The sequence below is a fragment of the Callithrix jacchus genome, chromosome 3 (genome assembly GCF_049354715.1).
Source record: "Callithrix jacchus isolate 240 chromosome 3, calJac240_pri, whole genome shotgun sequence".
Taxonomy (NCBI): Eukaryota; Metazoa; Chordata; class Mammalia; order Primates; family Cebidae; genus Callithrix; species Callithrix jacchus.
Window position 1 is genome coordinate 189,789,444 of NC_133504.1, and position 13,351 is coordinate 189,802,794.

The 13,351-nt window shown below is 51.7% G+C and overlaps 1 protein-coding gene across 8 annotated transcripts in view; it reads right to left on the reverse strand.

The window, feature by feature from the left end:
• Nucleotides 1–13,351, reverse strand: part of RGS12 (regulator of G protein signaling 12) — a 170,127-nt gene that overhangs the window by 104,063 nt on the left and 52,713 nt on the right. For 7 of the 8 annotated variants that reach the window (XM_035294238.3, XM_078367649.1, XM_078367646.1 and 4 more), the window contains exon 3: nt 4,775–4,891. The exons of the other annotated variant lie outside the window; for it this stretch is intronic. In XM_035294238.3, coding sequence (XP_035150129.3) covers nt 4,775–4,891 — 117 coding nt within the window. The remainder of the gene's footprint in view (nt 1–4,774; nt 4,892–13,351) is intronic. 8 annotated transcript variants of the gene reach the window in all.

A 13,351-nucleotide genomic window follows, 5' to 3' on the forward strand; every position in this document is an offset into this window, starting at 1 on the left:
AATGCTCCAAAACTGCATAAAAGCCTCATGTGTCATAACTCGTTATTATGTTGTATGCTACAGAAATAGCCACGTTTCCTGGCCAGTTACTAAGTACCATGAACTTCCACCAGATTTAAACCATGGCTATTCTGTTTTTCTTATCCATTGTTACTGTTTTGATGTTTCTCTAAAAGCATTTGCAATCAGATACATTGAAAAGACTCTAAGAGGTACTCTTAAATACAGGTTTCTAATAACTTTAAGATCAACAGACTAAATGAAAATCTCAGAAGTCTAATAAAGAAAGCGATGAATTTATGAAACTACTTATCAGGATCAAGCAGAACAAAATTTAATTACATGAGATTAAATAACTGATGTTTTATGACTTTCATTTGAAACACTGTTAGTTCTTTGCCTAAATGTTTTATTTTCCAGATATAAGAATTTTTTTTTCTTAAGCTTTGATAAAGTACACTTTCGTGAAAACAAAAGTAAAACATTTGCCTTTTCTCCCTACTTGATCCCTCCAAAATTTGGAAACTATTCACGAGTATTCTTATGGCAATGTGGTTATTTACAAGAAAAATCTGTTCCTTCTTGATAGGAGGACACAACTGAAAACACTGCTTTTGCTCCCAACGCTTTGTCTGGAATCTCGTATTTGAGAACGTGCATAGAATACCCTGCTTCAAGGGTTCCCGGCCTTACGGTGGGTGAGTAAAAACTGTCACTTCCTTCAGGCCCAGAAACCTTAAGACTGTAGAAAAAGTCTGAAGTCTGCCTTGGTTTGGCTTCCCAGCCTCAGGAGGTTGTTAAAAGCGGAGTGATTTTTTTCTTGTGTGGTCAGTGCAGGGAGAAAACGCCATGTTTCTGAAGAAAAGCTGCGTACTCCTGTTATCAGACCGGAGCCCTGTGCACTGTTTCCAAACCCCTGTCATCCACCTACAGACGACTACCTCCTCAATTCTTCCAGCTTCCTCCCATCCAACTTTCTCCCACACAATCACTAAAAGCAGAGAACTACTCTATTCCTGAAGCCCTATAAGCTGAAACTAAATGAATTTTAAGGAACAAGTCTCATTCCTGATGTATGGGCCGCACCCGAGTCCACCAAACCACTGATGCCACAGCCAGAGACACTCAGACCACAAGACAGGACAGAAGCTGACAGCTTCATGCTGTGGGCAGCTTCTCCCAAGGCCCTGGAACAAGACTCCATAAGACAGTGAGACACTTTCCCCTTAAGCCTACCTTTTTGACTTGGCAGAATCATGGCGTGATGGAAAGTCCACATCAGTAGCTTCTGCTGGGAACTGGATAGAACCCTAAGGGATCCCGGGGTCCACCTAGTGGGTGACTTTGGCACCATCCCTAACACAACGGCGGCTCACTCTGCTTTAATCCACCTCAGTCATGGGACACTCAATGATCAAACTGCTCCGCATTAGCCGCTGCTTACAGCAGGCAGTGCCTGTGCTGTTGCTGATACTACATGCGACACCTGAGTACATCTTCTGGGGAAATTTAAGGCCGATATACAAAAAATAAGAAGATGGGTCTGCGCACGGTGGCTCATCCCTGAAACCCCAGCAGAGGCGGGAAGACAGCTTGAGCCCAGGAGTTCAACATCTGCCTGGGCAACATGAGAAACCCCATTCTCCACAAAAAGGAAAAAATACACACACCCCCACATATTATAAAGAGTCCACAGGCCACATGTTATAAAGAGTCTCACGCAATTCCCCATGGCCATTTAATTTATTCAGCTGGTTGGCTTTAAGCCTGTGTTCATGACTCAAGACCATTATGCAAACTGGGTTGTTATATTATTAATTTTACTCTGCATTTTCCCTTTTTAAATGTTGTATCTCTTGCTTTAGTCTCTGTGGAAGTACAATTCCTGTCAGAATCATGCTGGCCCAGTGCATTGAGACGATGGCCAACACCCTTGGAACACACAAAACTGTGGGTAGCAGTGAACTCCAGGTAGCCTGCACCTGGGGCCACTCCCTCCACACACACACCCCCACCCCGCCGCCGGTTGCTCGAATGTGGCTAAATGAGCTGACACTGACTCCTCGTCACCAGTCACGTGCTGCTCATGTGGAACCAGACCACACCAAACTGGGACAGTTCCATCGCTGCACCAAGGGGCAATCAAAGCCTGACTACAGGATGACTGCTCAGCTAAGCTTTTGGAGAAAGATCTTAATTAAAAGGGGGGCAGTGTGAAAGTTGCCACAATGAAAATGGAGTCACTTGTACTAAAAACCCTAACAAACAGAGACACAGAAGGCCAGGAAGGGAGGGTTCTCAGGCTCATAGACCTGATAACAAATCCAACAGCAAACATCGCAAAGACCACAACCTTGCCCACAGGCCATCCAGTCTTACACACAGAAATATTCCTCTGAGGACATTGGTCCCACAACTGCCTGTCCTACCCTGGACTGGTACCATCCTTGTAGGATAATTATCTCAAAACAATCATTGATGCTCCTCATTTTTCCTTTAAAAACCTCTGTCTTCCTTGACCTCCCTGAACACACATAGTTTACTACAGCATGCAGATTCTCATTGCAATGCCTATTCCCGGATGGTAATAAGCAACATTTTCTCACAGAGCCTTCCTCTGTGTTACTCAGGATGGTGGGCTCAAGACGCAAACCACCCCTCACTTGGGAAGGCTGCTCAGGCCCCTCTCCCAGAAGTCACGGAAGGCTGCCAGCAGCGAGCAGGGACCACGTAGAAAAGGGTAGGCAGCCTGCCACCTGGGCCATCCTCCTTGGCCCCAGTAAGAGATTTACAGCCAGAAGCTTCAGGTGTGGGGCAAAGACAGCAAGACCACACACCATGTGGAAAGCAGCAAGGCCCTGGTGAAAATGGAGCATCCACTGGAGACGCCCACTGATTAGACACCAGAGCTGTCCACCAGTGCGTGGCACTGACCTGGGCATGGGGCAAGCCCAGCAGCAATCCACCAAGAGACAGAAGTTTCCATCCAGCAGGAAAGGGGCAGGTTGTGCAAAGCACGTGGCCCAGACCCACGTATCATTCACCAGGGCACCAGCACAGCTGTCATCCCACACCCAGGGCCACATGGTGAATTCCTCAAGACCAAAGAAAAGGAGGAAAAGGAACAAGACTGGTGCACAGATGCGTCAGCTCAGTAGGGCAGAGTGAGCCAAAAATGGTCCCAGGGTCCTCAGCCTCAGACTAGGCCCTGCCGCAGGTAGCACACCCACCTTCTGTGTCTTCAACAGCAGCATGAGTGCCCCATGGCAACCAATTCTGATTGCTGCCTGCCCAGATATGGCACACTAGCCCCAACCTGCCCTCAAGCTCCAAGGCTAAACAGGGCATCCACGGGCAGATTCATATGTGCAGCCCCAACATGCCAATCCCCAGACCCCTGCCCTCCCTGAAGCCACCTCTTCTCCTGGAAGAGCAAGAGTTGGAACAGCCACTGTGGGCAGAGCCTGGCCCCACCACTCACGCAGGCCCTTCCCAGCTAGGAACAGCCGTAACAGTAGACTATCTCCCACCTCCACTGAGTGCCCATCGACAGCGGAAGCCATCAATGATCGTCATAGATTCCTAACAGAATGCCATACAGCGAGTAAAAGGCCGGAGCTGAAACTCCAGGAGAACCCTTCAAAACACGACATAATGTTCTAGAAGAAGACGTTGATAAGAAGAAGAATAGAATATAGCTGTATCTGTATAAAATTTTAAAACATGCAAAATGGGACAAAGGATCAGCGGTTGTCAGTGTTCAAGGGAGGGTGCAGGGATAAACAGGTGGGGCACAGAGGATCTCCAGGGCAGTGGTACATGGCATGGGATGTTTGTCCAAACCCACAGAGAAGACAGCACGAGCAGAAACCTGCATTGAGCCGTGGACCTGAGCTAATCATCACGCGCCCACACTGGCCTGTCAACTGTAGCAAATGTCCACGCCAATACAGAAAATGATACTAACTAATGACACAGGGCATGTTTAACAAGTGGGTGGGGGGCATCAGGGAACTCTCCATACTTTCTGCTCAAGTTTTCTGCAAAGCAAAAACTGCTATAAAAAATAAAACCTATTCATTTTTCTTTACAAAAGAAATACAGAGACTGGGCATGGTGGCTTGAGCCTATAATCCCAGCACTCTAGGGGGCCAAGGCAGGCAGATCACAAGGTCAGGATTTCAAGACCATCCAGACCAACATGGTGAAATGCCATCTCTACTAAAAATTAGCTAGGTGTGGTGGTGCACGCCTGTAGTTCCAGCTACTTGGGAGGCTGAGGCGCGAGAATCTCTCTTGAACTCAGGAAGCAGAGGTTGCAGTGAGCCGAGATCACGCCACTACACTCCAGCCTGGTGACAGAGCAAGACTCTGACTCAAAAAAAAAAAGATTTCAAAAAGATAGAAGAGCCACATAAAATGATACCTACCTGTGTCTGTGGATCAGCATCCCATCTTTAAGCGGGGGGGCATGACAGGCTCTACCTCGGAGAGTTTTTGTGGGGATTAAAGCAGCTCATTCCTAGAAGTGCTCACTGGAGTCTGGCACACAGAGGAGCACCCTAGAGAGCCCTGTGACAGCTCAGACACATTGCAGGGTAGAAAGGTCCCCAAATGTACATGGGGACGCTGCCCTGGAAACAGGGGTTACCACTACAGATGGGGGAGGGGAGGAGGCCACAGGGACTCGAGGAAGAGCCAGACGTATCTGCAAGGTGCACCTGTGTTTTTTAAAACCTGCAGGAGGAAGCAAGAGAAATGAAAATGAAATTACCTCAAGGTCATCAAGGGAGCGAGTGATACTGAATCTCTTGGATCTCCCAAATGATCTCCGGGCAGGCGTGCGTGGGGAAGGCTGAGTGAGTCCAATGCCCCGCCCAAATTTTGAGCCCTAAACACAAAGGAAAATGTATCAGGTTACTCTTTTGGATAGAGATGTTTAGTCTTGTCCAGTGCGCGGCATAGCAGAAAAGCAAGGAATGCTGGGAACAAAGACTTAAAGTCACCCAGGGTCAATCTTATGTCAGGTATATTTCACAAAAGAAAAAAATGCACACTTGGAAAAAAAGAGCATTTGCTCTGCCAGCTGTGTGCCTCCCGCCAAGCCTCCACCTCTGGCATCAGAACAGGGTGACGGCAGCCCACCCGCAGGGCTGTTACCCACATCAAATGAGATGGCTCGCAGGGATGTCTTGGACCTAAGGAGCAATGACCATTAACAGGAGGGCAGGTGTTCAGCAGAGTCCAGCTTTTTCATGGTTTTATAAGCACTGTAGGAACTGGAAGAACCCCTAAGCATTCAGCTGCTGTCTGAAGAGCCAACCAGCTCTGGAGCAGGAAATAAGCGCTATTAAAACGCCCTGTCTGTCTTCCTCAGGAAATGACCAGAATTAACTCAATTCAACAAACATCGATTTTGTGCCTATCATTATGCTAGACAATGCCCCAAATGAGAAGCTGGCTCTAGCAAATCAGTCACCACCTCTTAAAAACAAAACACATCACGGCTGGGAGCTCCGCTTTCCTGAGGACTTGGAATCCGAAGTGACCAATTTCAGGCTCGAAGGAAGGGAACCTGTTTATGTTAAGATTTACAGGCTCTGCAGCCGCTTCTGTCTCTCCACCTGCATAAGAGTCTTGTAGAAAACCTTGCAGCAATTCCTTGTAAGACCCTGGGGAAAACGGCAGCATGCCTACACCTTCCTGGAAGCCAGGTGGAGCAGGTCTCCCCTCCATGACTCCCTCCCCTCTCTCCCTGCCCACCACACTGACACACCCCACACACCCCCTCATGTCCTTAGACCTATTCCCGCCTGGGTCTCCCTGCACTGGGCTTCTCCTCCTCAACTGGAAAGTCCTTCCTTCTCCACCCACTGTCATGGCCCAGCCACACACCACACCACACCCCCAGGCCTCTGCAGGCCCCTACCCTCCGCCCACCTTCTCCTCCACTCAACCCACACCCCCATCTCTCCACCCTTCCATCCACCCACACCCCCACCTCTCCACCCTCCCCTCCACCCACACCCCCACCTCTCCACCCTCCCCTCCACCCACACCCCCATCTCTCCACCCTCCCCTCCACCCACACGCTCATCTCTCCGCCCTCCCCTCCATCCACACCCCACCTCTCCACCCTCCCTTCCACCCACACCCCCATCTCTCTGCCCCCACTTAGAGACGGTAAAGACATCTCAAGTTTGCTCTCAGAGAGGAGACAGTGGGCTTGGGAGGCAGTGAATGGGAGGCCACAGAAGACAATGATGGAGGCTGCTGGAGCTTCCTGTCTCAGAATAGTGCCACAGGTGGGGCACTAATCGAAAAATCCAAAATTTGAAATGCTCCAACATCTAAAACTTTTTAAGGGCTGACACGATGCTCAAAGGCAATGCTCATTGGAGCGTTGGGGTTTTTGGATTCCCGAATTAGGGTTGCTCAGCCAGTAAGTATAATGCAAATATTCTTCCAAAACATTTCCGGTCCAAGCAGCTCAGGGTAGGGATACACAGCCTGTATCACACACAGAAGTGGGTCCTTCGGGATGGTGATAGACACCCCATGTTTGCTAGTCAAACCTTCACGTCTCAATAACAAGAAGCTGTTCACATCATCTCACACTCCCCTCGCTTCCTGGGTCCACTCACGCAACTCCTACCAGGCACGTCTCTGCCACAGCTGGGGACCTCCTAGCCCGAGGGGGAGGGGAATAGGGTGACATCAAGTCCCCAAGAGCACAGGCAAGGTGCCCACTGGACTCAGGAAGGGCTCCCAAACCTCACCCACAGCAGACGCCATGGGCAGAGAGGATGGCAGCCCAGGACAAGACCCTAGAGGCAGAGCCCACTGAGGAATCCAGAGATCCTGCCCCCAGAGGCTGATGTGAGAGCTGGGCCTAACGATGGGCAGAGGGGTGTCACTGTCCTCTTTGCAGGTGTGAGGTCCCACATCTGGGGGCTGTGGCTGCCAGGCACACTCGAGGATGCTCAGGGAGGGAAGCCACAGCTGGGCCCCCGCCCGGCCTGGAGGAGGCTCTAAGGCTGTCATCCTGAAAGTGACGATGCCCACAGAGGGCAGCCAGCAAGCGGAGGCCTAAGGCACAGCAGCCAGGTGCCAGACGGACCAGCCAGCACAGGTGTCAGGCACACACCAAGCTGAGACGCCACGGTCAACAGTTCACTCCAAGACACTAGTGGCGCATCCGCACCTCCGAGGCTGGAGAGGCACTGCGGTGGCCTGCACCTGCCTGCCTCCCAAGGCTCAGAGACACCGGCTCCTGCCTTCTGTAAATCAGCCTGTAGGACACCCTTGGAGGGAGCCTGTGCTCCCACTCAGACACGGATATGGCCTGCTGGTGTCTCTGCTCCAGATGGCAGGCACCTTGGGCGTCCTGCCACAGAGCACTCTTCTACGCTGACAGATAAACTGCCATCCCCGTACCCTCCTGCTCGGGCCAGTGGCCATGTCCACACCTCCTCTCACCCCTCCGGCCACATCCTCTCTGAAGCCTGCACTTGTCTGGTCATCTTTTGGGTTCCTTGCTAGCAAGTTAATGAATCTGACAAATTCTAGAGAAAAACTTGGCTAAGAAATTTTTCAAAAAATGTGCCCACAGCTGACCCAAGCTGTAAAATGTACCTAGAATCCAGCAATTCCCTTGCAGACCCATGACCAGGCCTGGTACACATCTGACCTCCCCACTGGTGGTCCTGTTCCCTGCCTGCCCTGTGCCAGCCAGGCTTGGTGCCCGCAGAGGCTCCTTGTGGCTCTATGCTGCTGGCAGGGCCTCTCCTGGGTGCTACCTCATGGCCTTTCTGCATGTTCTTCCCTCCCCTGAGCCCCCAACCCAAATAACCACTCTTATAAGAGACCTCCAAGCCCCCATCTAACTTAGACTCCCCAGCGTCCTCTTTCTCAGCCTTTGGGTCTTTTCCTTCCCACCAATGACACGGTTGTCAGCTACAAGGCATCTTCCCCAGGAGACTGCCATGGGATAGCAGCCGAGCCCTCTGCTTTGCCTAATGCTGCCTGAAAACCTGCTGCCCAGTACAGCACCCGGCTCCTGGCAGGTGCGCAGCCACGGCTGAGGGGAGGCCCAAGAAGGTGCTCAGCAGTGCCTATGAGACATACAACACAGGGGGCTGGCTGCCCAACAACGGGAGCCCGGGGCACCCATGCAGCGTGCAGACATGTGTTACTGCAACAGCAATGACGGGAAATGTTCGGTCCACTGCTAAAGCCATGAGCTACCTTGTTCTCATTTGACGTACAGATTTGCTGTTCTTTATGTTCTGCTCTTGGGAGGGTGGGTCATGAGCCCATAGCTTTGTGAGATTAAGGCTATCAGAACCAAAATGAGCCACTTGAATTAAAAACTCTAACAAACAGAGCTGCGGAAGGCCATGAAGTGGGGGTTCGCACATCAGCACGCCTGCTAATAACAGACGCAGCGCAAAGACTGCGCAAACCACAGCCCTGCACACGGGCCCTCGAAGCCTACTCACAGCACACTGTGAGGACATCTGCCAGCAACTGCCCACCCAGCTTCAGCCTGGCGTCACCCTGGGTGCTGATCCTTGTAGCAAGGATGCTTCTCTCAGAACAATCACGTGATCCTCATTTTCCTTTAAGAACCTGTGTCTTCCTTGGCCTCTGCAGCTATGGGATGTAGACATGGCGAGTATCTGCCCACTGCAGTGCCCCGCCCCAGACAAACACCCTTCTTTCACAGAGCATCTCTGTTATTTAGGTGGACGGTGGCAAGAGTTTAATTGTGTGTGTGTGTGTGTGTGTGTGTGTGTGTGTGTGAGAGAGAGAGAGAGAGAGAGACAGGATCTCACTCTGTCATCTAGGCTGGAGGGAGTGGTATGATCATGGCTCACTGCAGCCGAGACCTCCCAGACTCAAGGGATCCCCTCATCTCAGCCTCCTGAGTAGCTGGGACCACAGGCATGGCTAATTTTTGTATTTTTTGTAGAGACTGGGTCTTGCTGTGTTGCCCAGGCTGATCTCAAACTCCTGGACTCAAGCAATTTGCTATCCTTGGCATCCCAAAGTGCTGGGATTGCAGACGTGAGCCATGGCACCCGGCAGCCCGGACCACACCCCGGGTGGGCAGCTCTTCCACAGCCAGCCTTGAAACTTGCTCCCAGCACAGGCAAAAGACAGGAAGCCCAACGCCTGGTCACACGTGGATGTGCTGTGTGCTTTGGAGAGGCAGAGGAGAAAGGAGAAGTCTAACAAGCAGACGGAGAACAATTCCTGCAAAGAACTAACCCACTCACGGAAAGAAGGCCAGTAACAAACGTGACACTTCCACAGCAGGGAGAGACCAGCATCTATTCCTGTTTCTCAAACTGCCAAAGTTTTTTATTTAATAAACTCAGAAAATCTCCACCGACTTAGCACCCCCTGCTGGTGCGACATAATCTCAACTCTTCCCAAAAGAGTACTATAAAAGCGGCCTCAAGGGCCACTTTTCCAAACTCCAGCTTTGAGGTTGAGAAGGACTCCTCATGACTGAGAAGACAAGTGGGGCCCCTGGGCACCATCTACACCGCCCAGCCTTCGGTCACCGCACCCACCACTCAAGGGCACTGAGCGGCGAGAGCCCACAGAGCCCGGCCAGACCAGCTCCCCGGCATCCAGGATGCAGTGAGCCAGCGTGAGCCAGCTGGCTTCAGGGAGAGCCACGGGCCTCAGGCCAATCAACCTGCCTGGCTACAGGGCCCCAAGGGACAGCCGGTCAACTGGCATTACTATCACAGACAGGCCCAGAAAAGCATCAGGTTCCCTCCAAAGTAAAACCACTAGAAATGGGGGGAGGGGAAGGGGGAGGTAGAACCTCACCCCCTACCCAGGTACCAAATTTCTCGGCCACTCTCGGTACCAACAATGAATCGCTGGGCTCTGTGGCTCACGCCTGTAATCCCAGCACTTTGGGAGGTCAAGGCAGGCAAATCACCTGAGGTCAGAAGTTCGAGACCAGCCTGACCAACAGGGAGAAACACTGTCTCTACTAAAAATACAAAATTACCTGGGCCTGGTGACGCATCCCTGTAATCCCAGCTACTTGGGGGGCTAAGGCAGGAGAATTGCTTGAACCCGGGAGGCAGAGGTTGTGGTGAACCAAGATCGCGCCATTGCATTCCAGCCTGGGCCACAAGAGCAAATCTCCATCTCAAAAAAAAAAAAAAAAAAAAAAGCTAATTCCACGTGACCATCAGTTCAGGGCGAAGAATCATTTTGGCACAAGAACCATTTCAACACCCCAATCCACAGATGAGAACCGGAAGTCAGGGAAGCAAGTCCGCTCAAGGTCACACAGCTCGTGGTTGGGACAATACCCAGCTCTTGCTCTCCTACTGCACTGCTGTTTTTTATTAGACTTTCCAAATACTTATTCAACCTGATTTTAAAATCCAGATAACATAAAATGTACCACGCTGGCTGGCTCAGCAGCATTAGGCGCACTCATGCTGTTATGCGAGCATCACCGCCGTCCTCCGGAACTCTTCATCCTCCCAGACCGAGGCTCTGCCCGCATTTACTGCGCACTCGCCATTCCCCTCCCCAGGCCCCGCCTTCCGCTTTCCGTCTCTATGAATTTGACTGCTCTAGGAATCCCATGTAAGTGGAATCAGATGGTGTCTGTCCTTCTGTGACTGGCTGATTTCACTGAGCATGGTGTTCTTAAGGGTCACCATGTCCTTCCTCTTCAAGGCTGAATAATATTCCGCAGCATGGCTGGACCACACTGTTTGTCTATCACTTGATGATGGATATCTGGGTGGCTTCTGCCTTTCAGCTAGTGCAAATAATGCTGCTAAGAACATGTGATAAAGAACGTCTTCTCAAGACCTTGATTTCAGTTATCTGGGTATAGACCTAGAACCAGGACTGCTGGGTCATACGATAATTCCACTGTTCGTTGTTTGAGGAACCACCACACCGTTTCCCCAGCGGCTGCACCACTTGACATTGCCACCCACCCGTGCACAAGGCTTACAGTCCTCTGCATCTCGGCCAGCCCTGCTTACTTTCCCTTGTGTTGAGGTGTGCGCAGTTGCTTTCCAGCAGCCATCCCAAGGAGTGTGAGGTGGCACTCCCTGCGCTTTTCACTGGCACTGGGCAGCTTTTCCTGTGCTTATTGGCCATATGTATCTTCTTTAGAGAAACGTCTATTCAAATCCTTTACTCGTTTTTTAAATTTTTCTTTTTCTTCATTTTTTTTCTACTTCACAGAACTCACACTGGACTTCTGCCCATTTTGTCACTGGGTTGTTTCGCTGCTGCGCCGCAGGAGTTCTCTATATACTCTGCATATTAACTCATAGATAGATGGCTGGCAAATATTTTCTCCCATTCTGTGGGTTGCCTTCATTCTGCTGGTTGTGTTTTGTAATGCACAGAATTTTAAAATTTTGATGCAATGCAATTTATGTATTTTTTTCTTTCACTGCCCACCCTGCTAGAACTAAAAATTCCTAACCAATTCAGTCTAAATAAACACTAGTGAGTAAGCCCCTGTGAGGTAAGTACTGTGTCCTGGTCACCACCACACCCCCAGCCCTCCCACAGTGCTTGGTGCATAGTAAGTACTCAGTAAATATTTGCTGAACAAATAGACTATGCAAGAGAGTACTGAGCTGGAAAGAGAGACTAGATCATCTGAAGGCAGTTCCAAAAGCAGGCAATACAGAGCCTTACGAGGAGTGAGATTTCTAGCTTATGTATTCCCATCTCCTGCTGTATTCTTCAGAGTCCACTCAGGACACAGAAACCACCCATGGTGCTAACAGAGAGTCCTGTGTAGAGAAGGGATAGCTTGGCATTGAGGGATGAAAGGGCAGAGGGACTCTAAGATGCCATGCGGTAGCAACCTCGGGAAGCAGCTGCCACCCAAAGGCTGGGAAAACATGGGGAAGCAGAGGGAATTATTCCAACTCAGCAGCTCGGAGGAGGGGCCGGTGGAGCTGAGGCCCAGACCACTGAGGGAGTGCGGGGCTCCAGCCCTCAGGTGGGTGGGCTGCGGAGCTGAGGCCCAGACCACTGAGAGAGTGCGGGGCTCCAGCCCTCAGGTGGGTGGGCTGTGGAGCTGAGGCCCAGACCGATGAGGGAGTGCGGGGCTCCAGCCCTCAGGTGGGTGGGCTGCGGAGCTGAGGCCCAGACCACTGAGAGAGTGCGGGGCTCCAGCCCTCAGGTGGGTGGGCTGCGGAGCTGAGGCCCAGACCGATGAGGGAGTGCGGGGCTCCAGCCCTCAGGTGGGTGGGCTGCGGAGCTGAGGCCCAGACCGATGAGGGAGTGCGGGGCTCCAGCCCTCAGGTGGGTGGGCTGCGGAGCTGAGGCCCAGACCGATGAGGGAGTGCGGGGCTCCAGCCCTCAGGTGGGTGGGCTGTGGAGCTGAGGCCCAGACCACTGAGGGAGTGCGGGGCTCCAGCCCTCAGGTGGGTGGGCTGCGGAGCTGAGGCCCAGACCACTGAGAGAGTGCGGGGCTCCAGCCCTCAGGTGCGTGGGCTGCAGAGCTGAGGCCCAGACCGATGAGGGAGTGCGGGGCTCCAGCCCTCAGGTGGGTGGGCTGCTTTGTTTCTTTGTTTCTTTGTTTGTTGACACAGAGTCTCACTCTGTCATCCAGGCTGGAGAGCAGTGGCGTGATCTGGGCTCACTGCAGCCTCCGCCTCCCAGGTACAAGCAATTCTCCTGCCTCAGCCTCCCAAGTAGCTGGGACTACAGGCGCACACCACCACGCCCAGCTAATTTTTTGGTATATTTAGTAGAGAGAGGGTTTCACTATGCTGGCAAGGCTGGTCTTAAACTCCTGACCTGAAATGATCCGCCCACCTTGGCCTCCCAAAGTGCTAGGATTACAGGTGTAAGCCAGCACCCAGCCCATCTATTGTTTCTGAGGGGCCAGGAGATTGGCCCAGTGAGCCGGGCAAGCTGCAAACTGAGCAGGGAAGGAACCGCCCACCATGGGGTTGAAATGTCACTATGGTGACACTCCTGCCTCGCCAGCTCCAGGTAGCACCACTGGGGACAGAGCGTGACAGGGATGCAGCTGGTGAGCAGGAAGGTGGTGTGGAATCCCTGTTGGTGTCACAGAGGGTGGGCTTAAGGCTGAGGGCCAGTAGCTGAGTAACCGGGACACCTGGTTAACTCTATGTAGAAGGGAGAATTCTAAGTCCAAAAGCAAAACTATTCTAGAATCGACAAACTTCCATTTCAAACCTAAAACTGGACAGACTTACAGCAACGGTTATGGAGTAATGTGTGAGGAGCCAAAGGAGGGAGAAACATGTGCACAAAGACTGGGTGTCCTAGTCAAGAAAGAAAAAGACGAATATTATACAGGAAA